This window comes from Pituophis catenifer, unplaced genomic scaffold, assembly GCF_029215685.1.
Source record: "Pituophis catenifer annectens isolate HBS135680 unplaced genomic scaffold, rPitCat1.0.hap2 SCAF_1, whole genome shotgun sequence".
NCBI lineage: Eukaryota > Metazoa > Chordata > Lepidosauria > Squamata > Colubridae > Pituophis > Pituophis catenifer.
The window spans coordinates 17,114,652-17,138,686 of NW_027256881.1; the positions used below are offsets into that span (position 1 = coordinate 17,114,652).

At 41.0% G+C, this 24,035-nt stretch overlaps 1 protein-coding gene across 1 annotated transcript; it reads left to right on the top strand.

The window, feature by feature from the left end:
* The first annotated feature begins 3,096 nt into the window (after positions 1-3,096).
* GAS2L2 (growth arrest specific 2 like 2) lies at positions 3,097-23,990 on the top strand. The gene is made up of 6 exons (XM_070946073.1): positions 3,097-3,454; positions 9,004-9,242; positions 11,099-11,206; positions 14,942-15,038; positions 19,223-19,523; positions 22,133-23,990. The coding sequence occupies exons 1-6, from the start codon at positions 3,097-3,099 to the stop codon at positions 23,988-23,990; spliced, it is 2,961 nt and encodes a 986-aa protein (XP_070802174.1).
* Positions 23,991-24,035: the final 45 nt, after the last annotated feature.

Consider the following 24,035-nt stretch of genomic DNA (forward strand, 5'->3'; position numbering starts at 1 on the left):
AAAAAGCACCTTTATTTATTTATTTATTGGTCCGATTTATATGCCACCCTTCTCCGGAGACTCAGGGCGGCTTACAATGCGTTAAGCAATAGCCTTCATACTTTTGTATATACCTGCTTAGTAGGGCTTTCGGCCCTCCCCAAGCGGTGTTCTTTTTTATACAAAGTCAGCTTATTGCCCCCACAATCCGGGTCCTCATTTTACCTACCTCGAAAGGATGGAAGGCTGAGTCAACCTTGAGCCTGGTGAGATTTGAACTTGCAGTAATTGCAGGCAGCTGGTGCTGCTTAACAGCACTTTAGTCTGCTCTGCCACCAAGGCTCTTTTGGGACAACGATGATCTGGATGACTGAGAATCTCTACAGACTTGTAGTTCAACCACTCTCTCCGCAACTTTCCCCCAAGTATTACTAAGTCAAGGGATGGTTTCATTCCCTCTCTCAAGGACACATTTACCACCCCATGAACCAGCTCATCCTTCACTCCTCCTTGCAGAATGTCACCCACCAGAACGGGCAGAGGTCCAGACTGCAAGTGACTGAGCTGATACTGCAGGAGATCCTGCCCACTTCCTCAGGATTCACAGGATCATAAAACCCATGCAGCAAGATAGACCTCAACCATCTCCTGTACATCCCTCTAACTGGCTTCAGACTTTGAGTTCACTCCAAGAAGTCTTTGAATTCTTCCAAAGAACTGACTTGGCTGCTGCATTTGATAATAATTGATGTTTCCAGACCAGGCACATAAACAGTTTTGTGCAAGTTATTGTCACATACTGCACTCTGTTTTTAAAACCATTTTCTTCAAGGAAGGGCATGGTCATCACATCAAATATAGTTGATAAAAGGTGCTCCGTTTCAGAAGTCAAAACTTCCTCAAACTATGTATTTCCTCTTTATGGGACAGCATAAAAATTAATTACTGTATTTTTCAGAGTATAAGATGCACCTTAGTTTTTGGGGAGGAAAATAAGAAAAAAGCTGATTGGCAGGTGGATCGGCCTCCTGGAATACCCCCCATCAGCTGTTTCCAGAGGTGAATTTTAGTGACAGGTTCCTTGGTTGTGAGCTCTGTGACTTGCTTTTTTTTGCTTTTTTTTTCTGCCTCTGAAACTTCTGGAACTCCATTTCAGAAAAAACTCTTTTTTCCTTCCTCTGAAAGCCTCCGAAACAGAGCTTCAGAAAAAAAGCCTCTGAAGCTGTGTTTGGGGGCTTCTTTTCTGAAGCTCTGTTTGGGGGCTTTTTTTCTGAAGCTTCGTTTCTGATGCTTTTTTTCAGCCTCTGAAACCTCCGTTTGAGAAGCTGGGTGGGGCTACATTCGGAGTATAAGACGCACCCAGATTTTCACCCTCTTTTTGTTCTGCCCCAGCTACGGACCCCCCACACAAAGTCCGTTCAGACCTTGGTTTACTAAATAAATCAGTCTTTTACAACAACGGCTGTTAATTAACTGCATTGACAACCACCAAGAATTCAAAGAATAATAACTGAAAGCTTACCGTGGTTGGCAGAATGCCCAGAAGCAATTTGCAGGAAGCTGATAAGCAAGATAAGACACGAAGGTATGTGAATGAAGTTGTTCCCTGCAAAGTGCTTCAGTCGGTGTTCCTCCTTAAATAGGCTAAGGGAGTGGCCAATTAGCCCCAAGCCTTACTCTCGAGGAGACCTCCTCTTGAGGAGCCACTCCTGCCTTTTGGTAGCTCTGCGTGCCTGTGCATCGAGAAGAGGCTCCTCCTCTTCGTCCTCTTCACTTAAGGGAGCTTCTGGAGGTTCTGAAGACCCTGGCTGAATCCCCGCCTCTGGCACCACATCTTCTCCAGCCTCCTCATTGTCCGATTCGAGTGCCAGCTGCACAGGCTGCTGGTGCAGCACCATACCAGCCTCCTCGCTGTCTGAATCACCTACTAGCTGCACAGGCCACATACGGGCCACAACACTTTTTTGGGGGGAAAAGATGCTTCTTATACTCCGAAAAATACGGTAATTACTCCTCAATCAACACTAGATCTATTGCAAGAGACATTCCACAAGCCACATGTACAGTAGTATACATAGCTAATTGTGGGAACCTTGCAAAAGCTGGCAAAAAGAATATCCAGTTCTTTTCTTTGCCTCCCTCTCCAGCTCAATTGCAGGCTAGATTGAATCTCATCCATAATTTACCTGACTCTTTTGCTCTGGCTTGCTGGCATTCACAGCTAGAAACATTTGGATACAAAATTTTCTATCCCTACCCTACAAATGGGATGTGTGTTGGAAACCAAGAAGGTCTTAGATGTTTGCCACCCTTCCAAGTATGCCATTGCCAAGCTATTGCTTGGAAAATTCAAGAAGAAAACAATAGATGTCACCTGTACTGTTTTTTGCAAACACAATAATGCTGGGCTGGTTGAGGTGTAAATGTGTGCCTGTCTCTTATGAATCAATCAGAAAGCAAGAATGTCAATCAACTGATAACTCCTTTTACTCGTGTTTCCAAGAGTCATTTTCCCCCTCCTCCCCACATTCATAGAGAGTGTTTGTTCCAGCTGAAGCAAAGCGACATTTGATCTATCAGGGTTAACAGGGAGTGTTTTGTAGAGAGCTGCTGTCACCAAGGAGAAGAGATCTTCAAAGTGGAAACACAGGAAAACACTGATCATGGCACGCTAGGAGATTCTTCCTTTTCTAGATCCTGCTCCCAAAATTCTAAAAAATCCCCTTATGTGCTTAAAATTGTAGAATAGCTGAGATGTCTGGTTTAAGAGGAAAGCAAGGGTTCAAGCAAGTAGCCTCCTTCTAAAGTCGCTGATCGCATGAAGACACCAAAATGCTGAGATGGAGATAATCTTGAGACGATCTCTCAGAAGAGCATAAGGAGGATCTACCTACCTGGGTCTTTCCTGATTCTGTGAAATCCTGTGAAGGACAGGATAGGAGTGGGAGATGGGTATGTAAACCTCGTCTTTAAAAAGATTAATGAGGTGGGTCCTTAAATGCTATAAATGGTTGGACATACTTCTAGTGATGGGTTGAACAAGAAGAAAACGGCTAGAACTCTAAAAACAGCTCAGCGGATTACAGGCAAAGCTCCATCAGGGATTCTGCCAGGAAGATGTCAGGGATTCAGGAAGCCAGTGTGCGAAGCATTCGCCCTTACAAGACTAGCGAACAATACTTGTATGCCATGAAGGAGGACTTGGCAGAATGGCTTAAGGAACTCTATGATGTCAGCATTGATGTGCGATCTTTTCTGGATGTCCTGGAAACAGGCGTCCTTCTCTGTCATCACGCTAACAACATCACCCAGGTAGCCAGAGACCTCAACCAGGAATATCCAAGTTTGGTCAAAAAACTCCAACTTCCTATATATGGTGTAACCTGTAATGATTTTGCTCAGCCGGGCACCTTCCAAGCTCGAGACAATGTGTCCAACTTTATTCAGTGGTGCCGAAAAGAGATGGATATTAAAGGTACACAGATTTGAATTGATATACTGCGCAGTGCTATAAGACAGCATTGCTAAAAGCAAATTGTTTGAATGATTAAAATGTGAATACTTTTTGCTTTCCTTTCTTGATTTTCGTTTTTCATTCCTTGTGTTTTGTCTTTTCTATCGATTTGTCGATCATCCATTCAATTGTTATCCATATCTTTCTAAAATCCAAACTCAATTTATTTAGAACATTGCTTGGCATGCACATATCTCTCATTCTGCTAGAAAAGAAACACAGAAGATGATTGAATTCCTAGTGTTCCTCTGTCCTCAGATTTGTTCTGGAAATTTGGCTACACTTACTCAAATTAATGAAAAGAGAAATAACATCCTCACAGTCTAATTCCCTTCCTTGGCCTTTCACCCTTATAATGCACTTCCATTGTTGGTTCCTTATTAAATTGGTTGTTGCCATCAGAAAGAGCAGTGTTTGCAGTTCAGGATAACACCTGTGGATTTTTTAATCAGAAATTAACCCTCCTTAAGTTGTAGATATAATGTAAATCTTCAAGAATGGAGATTTAGAAAGTCAGTTCACACATAGTTTAAGTGCAGGTAGAAGCTAGAAGAGCTGAAAGAGTAAATTTTAAAGGGAGCAATGTTTAAATTGTGTGGAATTTTTACCTGTATTGTGTTTTAGCTGTCTCTGCTTCCTCTGTTGCATTTTTTCCCTTTGACAAAGTAGAGGGGATGAAATGTTTGGAACCTTGCTCCCCCCATTTTAATAGAATGATATATTTTTAATGTGTATTGTTTTGGTGTCAAACTGTTGATTTCTTGTGTTTCTCACCATACTTTATATGGTGGTTTCAGGTGGGTTTTTTTAAAAGACATTTTTAAAAATGTTTTTCATGCCAAGCAGGTGGACAATTGTGTGAGTTGCAATCCCGAAGGAGAAAGAGTCAAGATGTTGGCCACCATCATGTAACGGAAGCCCTGATCTCTTTCTTATTTGTGTCACATACATTTCCTGTTAGGAAGAAATAATGAGAAAAGTGGAGCATTCTAAGGCATTTAAAGGCTGGATCCTAAGATCTTCACTTTCCATCACATATACACCTGAATAGGAAGGCAATTTGCCTTTTTTTGCAACTGTTCTTTCATTTTGTCATTGTTTAGCATGAATTTGGAGACGTTTTGGCTCTTTCACCATTTCCTTTTATATATATATATGTAAGTTTTCACGGGTATGTATGTGTGTATATTTAATATTTCGGGTTTCTTCCCATGTAATTGTGGCTATATCCCTAAAAGGGTAGAAGTGACGTTTCGACAGAATCCCATCTGCCATCATCAGGCTTATGTCAGCAGTCTTTTGCACTAACTGCAATAGACACATACTGGGACTCCCAACCAATCAGAATGAAAAGGTGGAGCCATCCCAGAATACCAGCATCAGATTTGAAACACCAACGGCAGTTAGTGCAAAAGACTGCTGACATAAGCCTGATGATGGCAGATGGGATTCTGTCGAAACGTTGCTTCTACCCTTTTAGGGATATATCCACAATTACACGGGAAGAAACCCGAAATATTAACTATACACACACACACACACACACACACATATATATATATATAAAATCATTGTGTGAACAGTGTGGCACCTGGGTGTCATACATTCTAATACAAATAAAACTAATCAAGTTAATCATAATCCTTATATTCAATCCGCTTATATATTTCTAATAATAACACATACTTATATTAAGTTATAGACTATCATTGTTCAATTATTCCACATTTTCTCTTGTTATTTATGATATAAAAATGTATAAACTAATATCCTCCTTTTCTTATTTCTATCACTTATTTTAGCTTTTAATCACATCACCCTTTGTTAAAGACTTTCTTTCTTTCTTATCTAACTTCTAATCATATCACCTACTTAAAAAAAAGAAAAAAGAAAAAGGAGAAGAGAGAGAGAGAGAAGGAAAAACAACTCAGAACAACAGAAAAGAAAAATCATCCATCTATCATCTCTTTCCCGCTTCAATACTTTAATTGCTATGCTTTAGAAGAAAAATAGGAAAAAAACAATTTCCATTGGCTCTCTCTCACTAGTCTACTGGACAGATTTATCCAGGACTTAGAACAATTCATGGAGGACAATACAGGAGTCAAAGCTATAACAGTCATAGTTATGTGGAGCCCCCAGATTCAGAATCTGTGAATAATACAGATAGCCCTCAACTTATGACCACAACACGGCTCAAAATTTATGTTGCTAAGTTAGAAATTTGTTAAGTTAATTTTGCCCCATTTTATGAATTTTCTTGCCACATTGGTTAAGCGAATCACTGCTGTGGTTAAATTAGTAACATGGTTGTTAAGTGAATCTGGTTTCCCCGTTGACTTTGCTTATTAGAAGGTTGCAAAAAAGTGATCACATGACCCTGGGATAGTGCAAACATCATAAATGTGAGTCAATTGTCAAGCAGCCGAGTGTAAATCATGTGACCCTGGGAAGGCTGCAATGGTCATAAGTGTGAAAAATTGTCATAAGTCACTTTTTTCAGTGCCGCTGTAACTTTGAACAGTCACTAAGTGAACTGTTGTTAGGTCGAGGACTACCTGTACCAAATGGTTGAAAACTACCATGAGAAAAGCCTGCTGAGTTGTCAAAAACCTCTTGGCCATCAGAGGTGTCAGAGTTAATTAGGGCATTCATCAGAGCCCTGACAACAGGAGGCAAATAGATCTCAACTAGAATCATAAACATTTTGTTTGTTTGTTTGTTTGTTTGTTTTTTGTTTGTTTGTTTGCTTGCTTGCTTACTTACTTATTTGCTTGCTTGCTTATTTATTTATTTATTTATTTGCTTGCTTGTTTGCTTATTTATTTATTTATTTGCTTGCTTGCTTACTTACTTATTTGCTTGCTTGCTTACTTACTTATTTGCTTGCTTGCTTATTTATTTATTTATTTATTTGCTTGCTTGTTTGCTTATTTATTTATTTATTTATTTGCTTGCTTGCTTACTTACTTATTTGCTTGCTTACTTACTTATTTGCTTGCTTGCTTGTTTGCTTATTTATTTATTTATTTGCTTGCTTGCTTACTTACTTATTTGCTTGCTTGCTTACTTATTTATTTGCTTGGTTGTTTGCTTATTTATTTATTTATTTGCTTGCTTGCTTACTTACTTATTTGCTTGCTTGCTTACTTATTTATTTGCTTGCTTGTTTGCTTATTTATTTATTTATTTATTTGCTTGCTTGCTTACTTACTTATTTGCTTGCTTGCTTACTTATTTATTTGCTTGCTTGTTTGCTTATTTATTTATTTGCTTGCTTGCTTACTTACTTATTTGCTTGCTTGCTTACTTATTTATTTGCTTGGTTGTTTGCTTATTTATTTATTTATTTGCTTGCTTGCTTACTTACTTATTTGCTTGCTTGCTTACTTATTTATTTGCTTGCTTGTTTGCTTATTTATTTATTTATTTATTTGCTTGCTTGCTTACTTATTTGCTTGCTTACTTGCTTATTTATTTATTTATTTATTTGCTTGCTTGCTTACTTATTTATTTGCTTGCTTGTTTGCTTATTTATTTATTTGCTTGCTTGCTTACTTATTTGCTTGCTTGCTTACTTATTTATTTGCTTGCTTGTTTGCTTATTTATTTATTTGCTTGCTTGCTTACTTACTTATTTGCTTGCTTGCTTGCTTATTTATTTGCTTGCTTGTTTGCTTATTTATTTATTTATTTATTTGCTTGCTTGCTTACTTACTTATTTGCTTGCTTACTTGCTTATTTATTTATTTATTTATTTGCTTGCTTACTTACTTACTTATTTGCTTGCTTCTTGTTTATTTATCTGTTTGTTTGTTTGTTTGTTTGTTTGCTTGCTTGCTTGCTTATTTATTTATTTATTTATTTATTTATTTATTTATTTATTTATTTATTTATTTATTTATTTATTTATTTATTTATTTTCTATGGCTGCCTATCTCAACCAGACTCAGGTCAGCTTACCACCCCAAAAGTTAAATCAATTTTTATTTTTTTAAAAACAGTAAAACAATAAAAAAAAACCCATCGAAAAAAATATATAAATGCATACATAATCTTCCTTGGACTTTGTATCCATCGGATGATCTGGGCAGCAACATCTATGATTCACAAAAGTGGGGAAAACATGCTGGCTGCAAAGGATGGTAGCTGTTATCCAATCAATGTATTGTAGATAATAACTGAAGGGGAAAAGCTACATTAGCAGTCAGAACACAACATTCAAAGTGGGTAAGTCATGTAGGGGCTTTCTCTTTGGTTCAGCTCCAGAAGAGCCTTTTTTTTTAATCTGCTTGCCATTGATATCAGGGTTTTTTTTATTTTGTTTTTAAAAGGGGGCTTCATACGCAGAGCAACATCTGCAATAGCCTGTTAGATGGAAGACATGATGTGGATTTTGTTAATATTTAATTCAGAAGAATGGCAAAGAGCCTCATTCTTCTTCAGTAGAAGAATGGCTTGCAAGCGGACGGTTTAGGTTAATAAGTTATTATTATTATGTTTAATTCTATGCATGCCTCCCTGAGCATTCTTTTGGGCACATCCAGTGGTGGGATTCAAATAATTTAACAACCAGTTCTCTGGCCTAATGACCACTGGGTGGCCGTGGCAATGGTGGGCGTGGCCAGGGGTGTGACAGGCAGCACTCAGCCTCCTGCACCCACTGGGAGCAAAAACAGGCCATGGCAGGTGCGCCCCCCCCCCCCCCCGTGCCCCATTTTGGGCCTAGTAAGCCTCCCTGCAGCCTCCTAGGAACAAAAATGGGCTGTGGAGGGCCCACACTGCACTCCCCATGCCCCGTTTTGGGCCTAGTAGGCCTCCCTGTACTTCCTGGGAGCCAAAACAGGGCACATGGGGACTCCTGGAAGGGGCAGGGCAGGGAGGGGAGGGGAGGGGCAATCAGCAATTTAACAACTGATTCACCTGAACCAGCCTGAACCAGCTAAATCCCACCACTAGGTACATCCCTTGTATTTTTACCATACACTTATCGTAAAATTAATCTTTTGCTCCAATTCAATGAAACCAAATAATTCTAATATGATACACAATAAATAAATGAATAATTCTAAGAATCAGTACATTGGGATTGGATTCTAGAAAAGATGTTTGGGGCAGTAACATACAGGTTAGTCCTTGACTTATGACCACCGTTGGGACCGGAATTTCCATTGCTAAGCTAGGCAGTTGTTAAAGCAAGTTGTGCCTGATTTACAATCTTATTCTGCCATGGTTGTTAAGCAAATCACTGCGATTGTTAAGTGAATCATGCAGTCATTAAGCAAATCCAGCTTCCTCCATTGACTTTGGTTGCTGTGAGCCGGTTGGGAAGGTGGCAAATATTGATCACTTGAACCCCCCCCCCCCAAGGCCCTGCAACCAAAGCAAATCCATTGAGTCGTTTTGTTTCTCACTCAACTTTCCTGGGTTTCCATCTCTGCTCTGAGAGCATCTTATAGCAATTCTCCTTTCTTCTCCTCGCTGAGTTCGGCCTCTCTGTTGTCTTTCAGAGGTCCTGATGTTTGAGACGGAGGACCTGGTCTTGCGCAAGAACGAGAAGAACTTTGTCTTGTGTCTTCTGGAAGTAGCCCGGCGGGCGTCTCGTTTTGGCATGAGCGCTCCTGTCCTCATCCAAATGGAGGAAGCCATTGAGGACGAGATCCGTGAAGACATGAACCTGCCACCGGATGAAACGCTTCTTCCCCGGCCGAAGAGGGAACCTCCTAACTTCAAGAATCTGGACCAGATGGTACGAACAGTTCGAAAGCACGTGAAAAATGCAAGTAGAAAAATAGGGACCACCTTTGGTGGAAAGGTAACAACGTTCCATGGGCTTTTGCCATTTATTCATGCCGGCCACATGACCACAGAGACGCCTTTGGACAGCGCTGGCTCTTTGGCTTTGAAACGGAGATGAACACCGCCCTCTAGAGTCAGGAACAACTAGCACATATGTGCGAGGGGAACCTTTAACTTTACCTTTAGACACAAGTTATATGTGAAAGCTAGGATGTTTAAACTTAAAGGCAAACTCCAGAGGATCAAGGGCAGAAGGTTTATTAGTGCCACTAAACACTTTCTCCACACTGCCTCCAATGTCAGTATCCTTTGGGTTCATAGTTTTTTTTTTATCCCTCAAAATCCTCCACCTATGAAACTGGAATTTGTGGAGAAGCCTAGTAATAACTCCTAGGATTATATTTTAATTGATCATTTCATTGTCTCTCATAGAAGGCATGGATCCAGCTGACATTTTCAAATGGGGTCTAGTGACGAGCTCCCTATTTAAAAGTCCGTGCAACAAGGAGTCAGACCTCGTTGGCTGGTGAATGAAAGACCACAAGGATTTACTGGGAGTCAGGTGGCATATAATTATTATTAATCACTTAAAACATTTCGATCAACTGCAAAAGTTCCCTAATAGTTAACTGAGCAGATTTTTCCCCAGGAAAACATTTCAGTGCAAACCCATTACCCTGTTTTCCCCAAAATAAGACCTCCCCTGATAATAAGCCCAATCGGGCTTTTGAGTGCATGGCAATAAGGCCAAGCGCTTATTTCAGGGTTCAAAAAAATATAACACAGGGTCTTATTTTCGGGGAAACACAGTATATTATTATTTGCTCTGCTATTATTTTAAATATTCTGCAACACCTTTGGCTTATTTTGGTTTCAGTAATACAGACATAATTGCCCTTTCTCAGTTACACTCTGGCAATCTAAACACACCAAGGCTGGATTTATATAGATAGTCATTGACTTATGACCATAATAAAGACAATTTCTTTTGTATGTCACAACACTTGTAATTGAGGATTGTCCATCTCCAGAAGTAACTGCCCATCCAGAAAGCTCCCACAGGGTTACATGCTTAGGTGATGTTGCCTGATAGGATTCAGATTCGTTTTGTTCATTCAATCATTCATTCATTCATTCATTCATTCATTCATTCATCACATTTCTATACTACCCATCTCAAATAAGTGGCTCTTGATTCTACTTAGTTCCCACTCTGCCTTAGAAATGCATTAAGGACTCATTTTTTCCTTCTGGCATTACATCTGAATAAGCACAAGCTGCTGGGTGAGATTTTTTTTATTCCCAGTGCTTAGGCATTTACATGATGTTGTGAATGGTGTTTCAGTGCAGAGCACACACAGAGGCTTGGGAGGGGGGGGGGAACAGGTATACTGGAATTTCAGGAAGGCTGGAAACGGCCCCGTTTCTGGCCTCCAGAGGGCCTCTGGAGCCTGGGGAGGCCATTTTTGTCCTCCTGGAGGCTTGAGGAAAGCCTCTGGAACCCGGGGAGGGCAAAAATGCTAGGCCACGCCCACCATGGCAACACCCACCCAGCAACCAGGCAGAGAAGTCCTTGCTAAAATTTTTGAAGCCCACCCCTGGTAAGGACTACCTGTACACTCATAATTTGACTTAATTGGGTAATAGGGTTCAGTGGGTAATTATGTAAACAACGCAAAGTCTTTTTTTTTTCCTTTAAAATTATAGTTCTGGTGGGGTTTTCCAACTTCAAGGCAGGTTTACCTGATGCCTTTCATTATTAAGATCTTTATGATTTTTTTCCCCTTTCTTCTGCTTTCCCTGAAGGTTCAGCACCTTGTAAGCCGGTGCACCTGTCCAGTTCAGTTCTCTATGGTCAAAGTCTCAGAGGGAAAGTATCGCATCGGTGATTCCAACACTCTCATATTTGTTAGGGTGAGTCAAGCTTAAACATTACCTTTCAGGAAGCAAGAATTTTACAGAACATCACATGTTGAGCTCTTAGGAGTAAAGATCTGCCTGGTGCCAATAGCAACCTCCTTTCATGAACAAACAAACCTTGAGACTCCAGTCTGTCCATTGTGCTGAGAAAAAAACAACTAGCATTTCCAAAATGAAAGCAACCTAGACGTATCCTTCAATACAGAGGTGTTCACCGGGTAGGGTCAAAAAAGTCAAGATGGTGACCAAGATGCTTTTTTCAAAAGGCACTTGGACTTTTTTGTTTTTTCCTTGAAGATGTTTTGCCTCTCATCCAAGAAGCTTCTTCAGTTCTGACTGACTGGAACTTTCAGCAGTTTCAAGAACATTCCATACCCGTTTGCACCCTGATTTAAGTGATCCTGAAAGCACAGATAAATCCCCAAATGGCCTCAATGATTCTCAGAGAGAGCACTTCAGTGGTGGGTTGTTCCTGGTTCAGTCCGGTTCTTGCAAACTGGTAGTAACGGCAGTGGGAGGCTCTGCCCACCCACCCGGACGTCATCATGAATGATCACCACAAGTGCAGAAGCTCAGGTGCTTCCGTTGCGAACCAGTAGTGGAGGTAAGTAGAGCCCACCCCAGAGCACTTACAACCAGATGACTGCAAGGAACATAAATCCTTCCAATTCCACAGAACTGAAAAAGCTTCTTGGATGGAGAAAACAAACAAACAAAGAAAATCCAATTGCCTTTTGGATAAAGCACCTTCATGACAACCATCACCTGGATGACTGAGAACCTCCATAGACATTCAAGATGGTGACATTGGTGGTCAAAGCTTTGCCTTCAATCTACGAGATACATTTTAAAAGGTGCGGCTTCAATCATGACTGCCCTCTTGACTTTTTTGACCGAGGTCTGAGGACAGCTCTGCTTCACTTGCTGTCATCCACATCCACACCCAACACATGATTTCTTTTCAAAGCATGCATCGGTTATGTAGATCACTGAAAAGAATTAGCAAGCCAAGGAAATGAAAGGCACGAAATAAGAAAAGGAAATATAACTAAATCTATTGTATCTCTCCATTCGTACTTTTATTCTCACAAATGTTTTGCTTTCACCTTACACCACCATCTTAATGCACTCAGCAGTCTTCTTCTACTGCAAATGCAAAACCTCTTGACAGCATAAAACCCCACTTGCCTTCCTAAATTTTCCTTATTGTCACTTCTCATAACCTGCCCAGCGGAATTATGCTAAGTGCTTTCCCAATATGCTTAAGAAACTGTTCTTCTGTTGTTTTTACATTCGTCCTTTCTACCTTTTTCCCAATGAGCCCTCTGCTTGCTGTCAACCTGCAAAACAACTTCAGCTGAAGCCATGCTTACCAGTAGTGGGTTCCACTTACTTTTGCTACTGGTTTGGAACTGTGAGTGCATGTGTGGCACTTCTGTACATGCGTAGAACCTTCTGTGCATGCGCAGAGTGTCCGTGATGACATCTGGGCGAGTGGGCAGTGTTGTGACCAAGGCCCAAGTAGTGATTACCAAACACAATTCAACAAACTTATTTTATTAAAACAGCTGAGAATTAATTCATTCTCAGCTTAGTCCAAAACAAAAGGCATTACTTACTCTTTTCATGTATTCAAATTATGTTCATACTTCTACCTGTTACCTTATATATGCTTGACATATAAACTTATGATTATGAAAGAACCCAACTGCTCATTGCTGCTCTTTTAAGCCTTATGGGAGGGGCCAATCATCTTCTGGCCTTACTCCTGAGTTGTCCTTTTTTCTTCAGCAGCTCTTGCCTTCTGGCAGCTGTTCGCATGCGTACACTAGGAACAGGCTCCACCTGTTGTGATCCGCCAGCATAAGGTATTTTATTACGGTTAGAGGAATGGAGGACTCTTCTCGTAAAATATCTCTGGACTCTCTCAATTGTACTTATGTCCGATATCAGTGCGGGTTCCAGACAGATGAGCTGTATTCAAGAATTGGTCTAGCAAATGTTTTGTATCCTCTAGTTAGTAGTACAACATTACCAGAGAAGAAGCTACGCAAGATTAGGTTAACAACTCTTAATGCCTCTTCAGCCAAAGCAGTTTTTTTAAATCTCCATCAAAGTCATTCTGCCTTTCCTCTATCTCTTATCTGTTGGTTTCATTCCTTACAATTATCTTTTCCCCCCTCTACTGCTATTATATAGTGTGTTCCTCTTATCCTTATTCTTTGCAGCATCACCGAGCAACAAAGAGTAGGCTCGAAAGGTAATTATGTTTTAGACGTTCAACTGTACTACTCTTGAGTTAGTAAATGTATTAATTCATGCATAAATCACATTTCCACATCAAAGAGTTCCAGTCATATTGGTAGAGGTCAAAGGATCAACTAGCTCAGCACCCTGTTTTCATAGCACTCAATTAAACATCTTTAGGAAACAGGGCAGGATCAAGAAAATCTTCCTCTGGTTACTGGTATTCAGAGATAAATTTACTTCTGAACTTGAGAGTTCCACTACAAATGTAGCAAGCAGATGAATTTATCTCACTTTTAAGGCCACAATAGACAACCGGTGACTCCGTGGCTCATCATTTCAGAGATATTTCTTTACCGGATTTCTCAGTGCCTTCAACAGTCAAAGAGCTTCTGATGCACTTGAAAAATAATTAAAAATGAGGGAGATATTCAGAGATGCATCTGCCTTGAAAGTTGAATGTTGAAACTTGAATGTTGAGCTGTATAGGTTGTCCTTGTCTTATAACCAAAATTAGTGCCTGGAATTTCTGTCATAAGTGGTTGCAATCATGAATTTCACTCAATTTTTGCAGCGATTATTAAATCACCATGGTTGTTAAATGATTCATATGGTCTTTAAGCAAACCCAGTTTCTCCAATGGATGTTTTTTTTGCTTTTTGGTGATTTGGCTTGTCCAAAGTTTGCATAAGGTGATCACGTGACCTTGGGACACAGTAACAGTCATAAGTATGAACCAGTTGCCAAGCATCTGAATTTTGGTCACATGATCACGGGGTTGCTATACAGGTCATAACTGTGAAAAATAGTCATAAGTCACATTTTTGAACGCCATCGAAACTTTGAAGTTTCACTAAATGAACTGTTGTAAATCGAGGACTACCTGTAGTCTCTACATTTGAGGTGTTTTGGAAATTATCCTTCTGTGGATTCAAAGAACGTGACTGAATAGGATATCCATTTGCATGCAAGTCTCTCAGGAGGCTATTTTGGGCTCAGTGCTACATTGTGCCATGTGCAATTAGATGGCAGCTAAGACTAATTTGAAATTTCTAACTCGCTAATGGTGACTTGGATGTTTGCAGCTCAAATATGGACGCTCCCTTCCCAACCATGGAGAAAGAACTTCCACCAAGGGATTGTGATGTCAGCCAATCCTATCAATTAATTGGCGGGATGGGTGGGCTGGAATTCAAGTCTATTCCCACTCCCTCCAGCAATCCTGTTTAATCAATTAACGGTGTGTTATTAACCAAAGGACTCAGCTGTTTGCTTAGTCAATTATTTGGGTAATGGAAAGTAGAAAACCAGGGCTTCCAGGAAGAATGTGCAAAGGGAGGTCCCAATCCAAGGGGGGTGAGCTTTTGTTTTAAAGAACAATAGGTGGGTGTGGCACTCTTCAAAAAGCTGAGGATGGCTAAGCTGGCGTCTGATATTACAGAAGGGGTGATTTTTGCTTACACGTGTTTTTGGTTGGTCTAGATCCTGCGGAACCATGTGATGGTCCGAGTAGGTGGTGGCTGGGACACCTTGGAACATTACTTGGATAAGCATGACCCATGCCGGTGTACTTCACTCTGTGAGTCCATTTCTATTCCTTTTTAGTGTAAAGTATGACTTTGCTTGCCATTCTAAGTTTAGACTCCAAGAATGGCATCCATCAATCATATCTGACTTTTTTTAAAATCCAGAAATAGTATCTCTGCTCTGCAAAAAAGATAGGATGCCTCTTCTTATGACATTTCTCTATTTTAAAAGTGCATCCGTGTACTGCAGATATCTTCTATCGTGATTCCCCGAAAATAAGACCCTGTCTTATATTTTTTTGAACCCCGAAATAAGTGCTTGGCCTTATTTTTGGAGAGGTCTTATTATTTTGGGGCACGTGGAGCAGGAAGGGGCTCCTCTTGTCATCTTACCTGATTTCCAGCTCTGTCTCCCTAACCCTAACCAGAGGAAATGGCAGGGACCGGCTGCGAATGTGTTTAAATATTTTCGGTGAGGGCTTATTTTCAGGGGAGGGCTTATTTTAACACATGCACTCAAAAGCCTGATTGGGCTTATTATCAGGGGATGTCTTATTTTAGGGGAAACAGGGTAGCTGGCATGAGGCAAGACAATCTCTAGATTTAGAGATCCTACTTGCATAGAATCACGTGAGTATGCTTGGGTTATAAATCTGGTTCAGTGGTGAAATGCTACAGGTTTGCACCGGTTCGGGCAAACCAGTAGTGAACGAGGGGGGATTTCACCACTGCTCTGGTTGCAATTATGGCATCAGATAATCCTTGAGTTAGTAAAAGTCTGTAGAGATTCTCAGTCATCCAGGTCATGGTTGTCCCAAAGGTGCTTTTTTAGGAGGCAACTGAACTTGTTTTTTCTTTTGAAGACATTTCACTTCTCATCCAAGAAGCTTCTTCAGTTCTGCCAGGATGGTGGGGAATGGAAGGATTTATATTTCTTGCAGACAGCTGGTAGACATATGGAATATAAATTATATAAATTATAAGGAATATAAATCCTCCTATTCCTCACCTGTCAGATCCTGTCAGAGCTGAAGAAGCTTCTTGGATGAGAAGCAAAACATCTTCAAAGAAAAAGGCAAGGAAGTCTAGTTGCCTCCTGAAAAAGGATCTTTGGGACATCTTGAGTTACTACTGTAATGGAGCCTGCCCATTATGGTTATAACCAGGGGTGAAATCCAGCAGGTTCTGACAGGTTCTGCGGAACCGGTAGCAGAAATTTTGAGTAGTTTGGAGAACTGGCAAATACCACCTCTGGCTGGCCACAGAGTGGGGTGGGAATGGGGATTTTGCAGTATCCTTCCTCTGCCATGCCCACCAAGCCACGCCCACCAAGCCACACCATGCCCACCATGCCACGCCCACAGAACTGGTAGTAAAAAAAATTGGATTTCACCACTGGTTATAACTCATGATGGTTGTAAAATATGACCGATCCAATTTCATGATTTTTTTTTTGGTGGCATCCTGTAAGCAAATCTGTCGTCACTAAGTGAACTCCAGAGTTGTTAAAGGAACCAATGGATCACTATGGGCATGGTTTTGCCAAAAACGAGAGTGCTGGTTTTCAACAGAACTTCATAAAATACGATCATATGACAACAGGATACTACGAATAATGGCCACAGGTGTTCCTAATTGCCGAGCACCTGAAGTGCAGTCCTGTGACTGCAGGGAGCCCTAATACTGTAGTTGGAACTTGGAATCTGGGTCATAAGTACCCTCCAAGTAAGACTGTTGGAAATTGAAATGGTTGCTAAGCTACCAGTTGTAAATTGTGGCTGTTAAATATGGCCAAATTGACTAGTGTTTTCCTTAACAAAAGGTTAGTGACCTAGTTCAGGCCTTTTCAATTATACTAAAAGCATGATGAGAAAGTCTCAATTGACTAACATCATGGTGAGCTTTGGAGGTCGATATCTATGGGCCCATCCTAATTTTGACATACAGTACAACTTGGCATGTAAAAGGAATAAATGGTAAAAAGCCTGAATGAAATGAAAGAAGAACAAAAGGATGTGTTGTGTGTCTATGAAACTGGAAGCCATTCTGGCTAATGTATGATCTCACAGAGTTGATAATAGGCAGTGACTGAAAATGAGGTTTATTGAGACAGAAAAGGCTAAGTTGTATGTCAGAAAGCATACAGTCATGTTCGTTTAGATTACTGTGCAATTTATGAAAATAGGATTTTTAAAAATTAATATCGTGATGAGTTTGGAGAAAAGCCGTTCTGAATGAATGTAATGTAATCCCAAGGGAAACACTATCTTGTTAGTTGACATGAGAGGAAAGACTGCAGAAAAAAAATGATTGGGCCTTTGGAAGTCCCAGGAACGAATGAGAATCGTGACCGGAGAATGCCTGGTTAGAAACAGGGGCTTTCAAATAGGGGATTGAAGCAAAGTCTCTTAATAAAGATTAAGAGAATTGGTGAAGGATATAAGGCAATGAGAAATTCTGAATTAGAGGGTCCATTATTTGATTGGTGTCAAAATTCAAGAAAAAATGAACATGGAAGAAAAGAAAAACAGTTCAAAGAAACTGGAATGAAATTAGAACGTCTGCTGGAAGAGAAAATATGAAGATGTATTAGAAATATAGATTAATTTCCCAAGAGAATGAACGGAAAGGGAATCTACAGAAAGAGAAAGTGGAAGCTGCTTTGAACCGAACGGAAATAACTGAAGCAGGAGGAGTTACTCTATCAGAGGTGGTATTCAGCTGGTTCGGACTGGTTCACCCGAACCGGTAGCGGAAATCACGGGTGGACCCGCCAACCCGCCCCGGCTCTATGCCTTCCTATTTAGGCACATTTTTGAGGCCGGGTGCATGTGTGGGAAGCCCAGCACATGCGTGGACGCAGGGGTGAAATGCTACCGGTTCGGCTCCCGTTCCTTGTCCCAGCTTCTGACAACCTAGCAGTTCGAAAGCATGTAAAAAATGCAAGTAGAAAAATAGGGACCACCTTTGGTGGGAAGGTAACAGAGTTCCGTGCATTTTTGGCATTTAGTCATGCCAGCCACATGACCATGGAGACATCTTTGGACAGCGCTGGTTCTTCGGCTTTGAAATGGAGATGAGCATCGCCCCCTAGAGTTGGGAAGGACTAGCACATATGTGCAAGGGGAACCTTTACCTTTACTGTATTTGTACTGTAACTAATGTCATGACCACTAGGTGGCAGCAAAGATACAGAAAACTATTTTGCTATCTAGTGGTTATCCAGATTTTCACAGTCCATAGCCTTACTTTGAGTACAAATAAGCCAGTTTAGACCCCATCCCATCCCACCCAGCAATTCTGCATTGCAAATATCTTCAACTTTCCATCCTGATCCCTTTTACTTTAAATAGGTTCCTTTGAAAACATCTACAGGCTATATTTGCACAATGCTTAATCTGTACAAATCCATTTATTTATTTATTTATTTATTTATTTATTTATTTATTTATTTATTTATTTATTTATTTATTTATTTATTTATTTATTTATTTATTTATTAGTCCAATTTATATGCCGCCCTTCTCTGTAGACTCAGGGCGGCTTACAATGCATTATAGCAATAGCTTGCATACTTTTTTGTATATACCTGGTTATTAGGGCTTTTGGCCCCCACCCCCCAAGCGGTGTTGTTCTATACAAAGTTGACTTATTGCCCCCACAATCCAGGTCCTTAATTTACCTACCTCGAAAGAATGGAAGGCTAAGTAAACCTTGAGCCTGGTGAGATTCGAACTTGCACTAATTGCAGGCAGCTGGCAGCTAAATGCTAGCACTTAACAGCACTTCAGTCCGCTGCATCACCGAGGCCATTGTCTAAATCTGTATGGTACCCAACACATTAATTCAGTGGGTTGTTAAAATACAACGAGAGTGAGAATTCAAAATGGCTTCTCTCTTGCTTTCCAGCCTCCATCCTTCTACAAAAGTAAAGGTTGTTATATCCCAGCAGTATAGTTTCTGACTGTTGCTTTGAAACCAAAAAATGACCAAAAATAGTCATATTTCCTACCCATTGCTTTGGTAATAGAGTCTTTGTGGAATTAAAATGGGATTATGTGCCACCGTGTTTATGAGTTTCCTGAAAACTGGCAACAGCAGGAAAGAGATAACTGGGTTAATTAACTCCTTGGCCTGACATAGGACCCTAGAATCCCAGAAATCTTAGTGCCAAAAGTTCTACACGGCTCCAGGCGTTGATATGCTAAAGACTTTGTTGTTACTGCTTTTTCCGCAGCTCACAAGCAGGCCTTGAAGATGGCCAGTCCTCAGAAGATGCAGGCTACTCAGGTTCAGCATGAGATCACAGCCCGTTTAACACCCAGGAAAGACAGCTGTAATAAGTCTCAGCCTGCCTTAATTGTGAGCAGATGCCAAAGTCCATTGCCCCCAGTAGAGTGGAGCTCCTATCAGCCTCACAGTTTAGGTTCTGGGTGTAAGAAAGTTCAAGCATCCTCAAATAATGGTGGCAGCAAGAAAAATGAAGGACCAGAGACATCCCGGGATCATTCAGAACCCAGGAAAGCCCCTTCAATAAGGTAATAGAAGATATCCACAGAATTTGTTTCCAAAATGGTTTTTTAGTTCTGAGCAAATTTCTAAAATTGACTGGAGGTATTGGAGTAATGCAGTGGTGGGTTTCAAATTTTTTTACTACCGGTTTGTGGGTGTGGCTTGGTGGGCGTGACATGGCTTGGTGGGCGTGGCAGGGGAAGGGTCCTGTAAAATCTCCATTCCCTCCCCACTCCAGCAGAAAGTTACTGCAAAATCCCCATTTCCTCCTGATCAGCTGGGACTTGGGAGGCAGAGAATAGATGGGGGCGGGGCCAGTCAGAATTTTTACTACTAGTTCTCCGAACTACTCAAGATTTCTGCTACCAGTTCTCCAGAACTGGTCAGAACCTGCTGAAACCCAACTCTGGAGTAATGGGATGGTTGACAAGGCACCTTTTCTATATTTTCACCATAACACTCTAGGTTAGCCTAAGAGCTATTGATGTGTCCAAGTGTTTGGCTGTGTAGACCTTCTGTCTCAATCATCATGACTTTTGTAATAACTTTACCCTTTGAAAAATCTTGGCAATATATGCTGCCTTTTGTCTCTTGCATATCAACGATTGATTATCTGAATCCTCCTGCAAAAATCATTTTGCAGAGAAAGGAGCTTCCACTGTTAAGGGGAGTGGGTTTTAATATTAGAAAAGTTGCAAATACAAGGATTGAAATCTGAGCAGCAAGTGATGGAGAAGTCTCCTGCGTAAGACCTGAAGTACTGATGCCAGCTGAAACATTAAGTGATGTCAGCCTTTGCTGATGGACTAAAAGTCTCACATTGTCAAAGAATGATGAAAACTGTGATCAAAATCTTTTCTAGGGTACACAGTTGGCATAACTGATTTGACAGACCGATGTTCTGTTGCAGTACACAGAAAGCAATGCACTCCTTGTTGGCTGTAAATAACAACAAGATAGCAATAGCATTTAGACTTGTATACCGCTTTACAGTGCTTTACAGCCCTCTCTAAGTGGTTTACAGAATCAGCATATTGCCCCCAACAATTTGGGTCCTCATTTTACCCACCTTGGAAGGATGGAAGGATGAGTCAACCTTGAGCCTGGTGAGCTTTGAACTGCCAAACTGCAGGCAGTCAGCAGAAGTAGCTTGCAGTACTGCACTCTAACCACTGCGCCACCCCAGGTCATATTCAAGATTCATTAGCCTGGTGTGCCTTTTTGCCCGAGTCAAAAAGGTAGATTAATACCTCTTTATTTATGCATAAGTAAGGAGAGGCCTCCATAAATACAAGGTGAGGAGTCCCTTAAGAAGGCAGAAAATCACTTTATATACAGTTCAAGATTTGGAATGTGTTCTTTCATTGGTTAGCATCATTTGACTCATCTACCATCTAGCAAGCCTGCTCAGTAGCTTTATATGTAATGTAACATTTCATAGCATCCCATAATATTCTTAGCGTGATCCTATTAATGCTCATTGTCATATTCAGGAGGTGTGTTTTCCACATTATAATGAGGCATAATGAGTTACAGATCCTAAAGTTCAAATCTTTGTGATGGCCTTATCTCCAGCCAGTTTGAACGGCGCACATCACCAGGGAAAAGAGTTGAAGTCAAAGCACTAAAAGGTTTATTACATGCAACCTGTGCACAAGAATCTGATCTACTAGCAGTCAAGCCAAATTGGCACTAGATAAGAGAATAGACTAGACTAGAATTCTTTATTGGCCAAGTGTGATTGGACACACAAGGAATTTGTCTTTGGTGCATCTGTTCTCAGTGAAAAAATAAAATATATTCGTCAAGAATCATAAGATACAACACTTAATGATAGTCATAGGATACTAATAAGCAATCAAATCATACTAGGAAATAATAAAAACAATGTAAGTTGTAAGGCTATAATCTAACATGGATATAGCCACAAGTGAAAAGAGATAGGTACTAGTAAGGATGAGAAGAAGAATAGTAATACAGTCTTATTAGTTAATTTGACAGTGTTGTGGGAATTAGTTGTTTAGCAGAGTGATGGCATTTGGGGGAAAACTGTCCTTGTGTTTTGTTGTTCTGGTGTGCAGAGCCCTTGTGTTGAGGGTAGAAGTTGAAACAATTTATGTCCAGGGTTAGGGTTAAGGGTAAATGGGTAAATGGAATAAGGGTAAATGGAATTCACAGGGGGCTGGACTTTTGTAGGTGTGTAGCAATTCCAAACCTATGATGCATTTGATTCTGCCCTGCTCATCTTCTACAGATCAGTTCTTATCAGAATCCACATGCCACATGGATCAGGGGTCTCCAACCTTGGCAACTTTAAGACTTGTGGACTTCAACTCTCAGAGTTCCTCAGCCAGCTTAGCTAAGCTTAGCTAAGCTAAGCTGGCTGAGGAACTCTGGGAGTTGAAGTCCACAAGTCTTAAAGTTGCCAAGGTTGGAGACCCCTGACATGGATAATGTTCTGTTACTTCAAAGAACTAGAAACATTAATCAAAGACATTCCTAGTTATTGAAAACATTCCTCAAAGAGGCCTCCCTCTCCTTCTGCTATCATCATAGCGTACAGTATGTAATATCAGTATACACATGCAATACTTATTCCCCAGTTTCATAGCTGTGGACCATTTTTCTTTTTCAGAGCGAGGGAACGATCCGCAACTCCATCCCAGAGACTTCTAGGTACAGGAGAGAGGCTTGGATCCAAGCAGATGGTTTCTACACGGAGTGGGAGAGAGACATTCCGTGTCTCATTGTCTTCTCAGCAAAATGGGAGCGTGGAGAACATCTCACACGGTTTGAAATATTTCTCTGGTCCGAGGTCCAGAAGAGAACCTGGTAGGATTGAGACAGCAGCAGGGAATCTGAAAACAGAAATGAAGAAACCAGGACCACTGGGAACAACGATACGAAGGGATGAGGCATTTCAGCCAGCAGGAAATAGCCAGCGAGCAGGGAATAATTGTTCACAGATATGTTCTACCAGCCCAGATGAGCACTTTAAAACCTCCTACCAACAAACTGTTAAGGTCCCAATGGAAAACTTACAGAGACAGCAGAAAGGGACTCTTGTACATCATTGGAGGAAAGATTCAGTAGCTCAGCTCTCTTCATCCCCAACGAAACACCCAGCCCAGGTTCAAAGAGAGGATAGTTGTTTAAGGACCTCAGGAAATGTTGGCTCACTTTTCTGCAGGCCTCCGACTCCTAGAAGGAATGAGGCTTATCAAGGACTATTTAGGAACAGTGATCCTGATCCTGCCTTGGCCAAAAAATATCTTCAGTTGAACAGCAAAAGAATACCCAGGGATGAGATGGGTCCTAAAGAGGAACAGAATAAGATGGTCAGCATGGAAGCTTTGGGTTCATTGCCTTCTCACTTAGGGATTGGAGCCCATCCCTTGGACTCGGAAGAGAAAACAAAAGATAGTCAGGCATTGCAGGGGCAAAAAAATATCCTGAGAACTTCTTGTCAGTTGAGCCCTGGAGATACAAAAGAAGAGCCCTCTGTGGAAAGAGAACGTGTCTACACACCGTTACCTATTAACATGGCTGAAGAACAAGCTTTGTATAGAAGTTTGGAAGAGGAGATTTTGTCCAATATCAAGGAGTTGGAAGCAGATTCAGAGGACAACCATCTTCCTGGAGAGAACCAGTTGGAAGAGTTTAGAAAGGACAATGACCCAGAGACAAACTCCACAATGGTAGGTTGTAACCTTCCCAAAGTATCCGTTCCTTCTTTGTCCCTTTTGCAAAGAACCAAGAAGATCTTGACTTGTAATGGAGGCGTTCCACGTAGTGGCGTTTATGTGCCAGAAAGAGACACAAGGTTGCATCCAGCAGGCCTCCATTATGACAGTGTGATCGAAGAACTTTCCATGGCCCTCCATCTGGAGCACATGGGAACTGACCTCTCTTCTTCCTTTCCAATCAATTCATATTTGCTGAATGGAAGCCAGGCCAAACAAATATTTGGAGAAAGAGAAATTCCACATGAAACCCCTTTAGTGCCTGAAGCGAAGGAGGATAAGCCACCCCATGCAAATAATGGAGGATGGACAGAGGTTAGTGAGAACGGTGATACCCCTCAAACATTGCTGAGTGAAGAAACTCCCAAACCTTCAGAAAGTTCTGTTATTGCAGAGACTGTGCGAAGTAAACCAAGGAGAACTCTGAAAAAACCAGAGCGTGTGCCGTCCTTTTACAAGCTCAAGCTACGCCCCAAGATCCGTCCACGCAGAGACCACCGGCCTGAGAAGAAGCCTTCAAAGATCCCCACACCAGTGGCATACAGATACGCCCGAAAAGCAGCTAGCACCCAAGGCCAGAGAAAAGCCCACAGGGCCAAATGCCAAACTAAGAATGGCCCAGCTACGGTGAAACAAGAGAGCGCTGGAAACACAAAATGTGAGCACAGCTTGCCCTCCACACAACATGTGCAACTGAGTCTGACAGAACAGATAATGGGCGCTTTGGATGACAAGGAAACCTGGCTGTGATTACAACTGAATATACAGTTGTAATCTTTTGATATGCTTAAATCC

Bases quoted from the DNA above. Each gene is read 5' to 3' on its own strand.
- GAS2L2 (XM_070946073.1), top strand. From the start codon at position 3,097: ATGTCAGGGATTCAGGAAGCCAGTGTGCGAAGCATTCGCCCTTACAAG. The intron at 3,455-9,003 runs GTACACAGATTT...GTTGTCTTTCAG, and splicing joins AAAAGAGATGGATATTAAAG to AGGTCCTGATGTTTGAGACG. The intron at 19,524-22,132 runs GTAATAGAAGAT...TTTCTTTTTCAG, and splicing joins AGGAAAGCCCCTTCAATAAG to AGCGAGGGAACGATCCGCAA.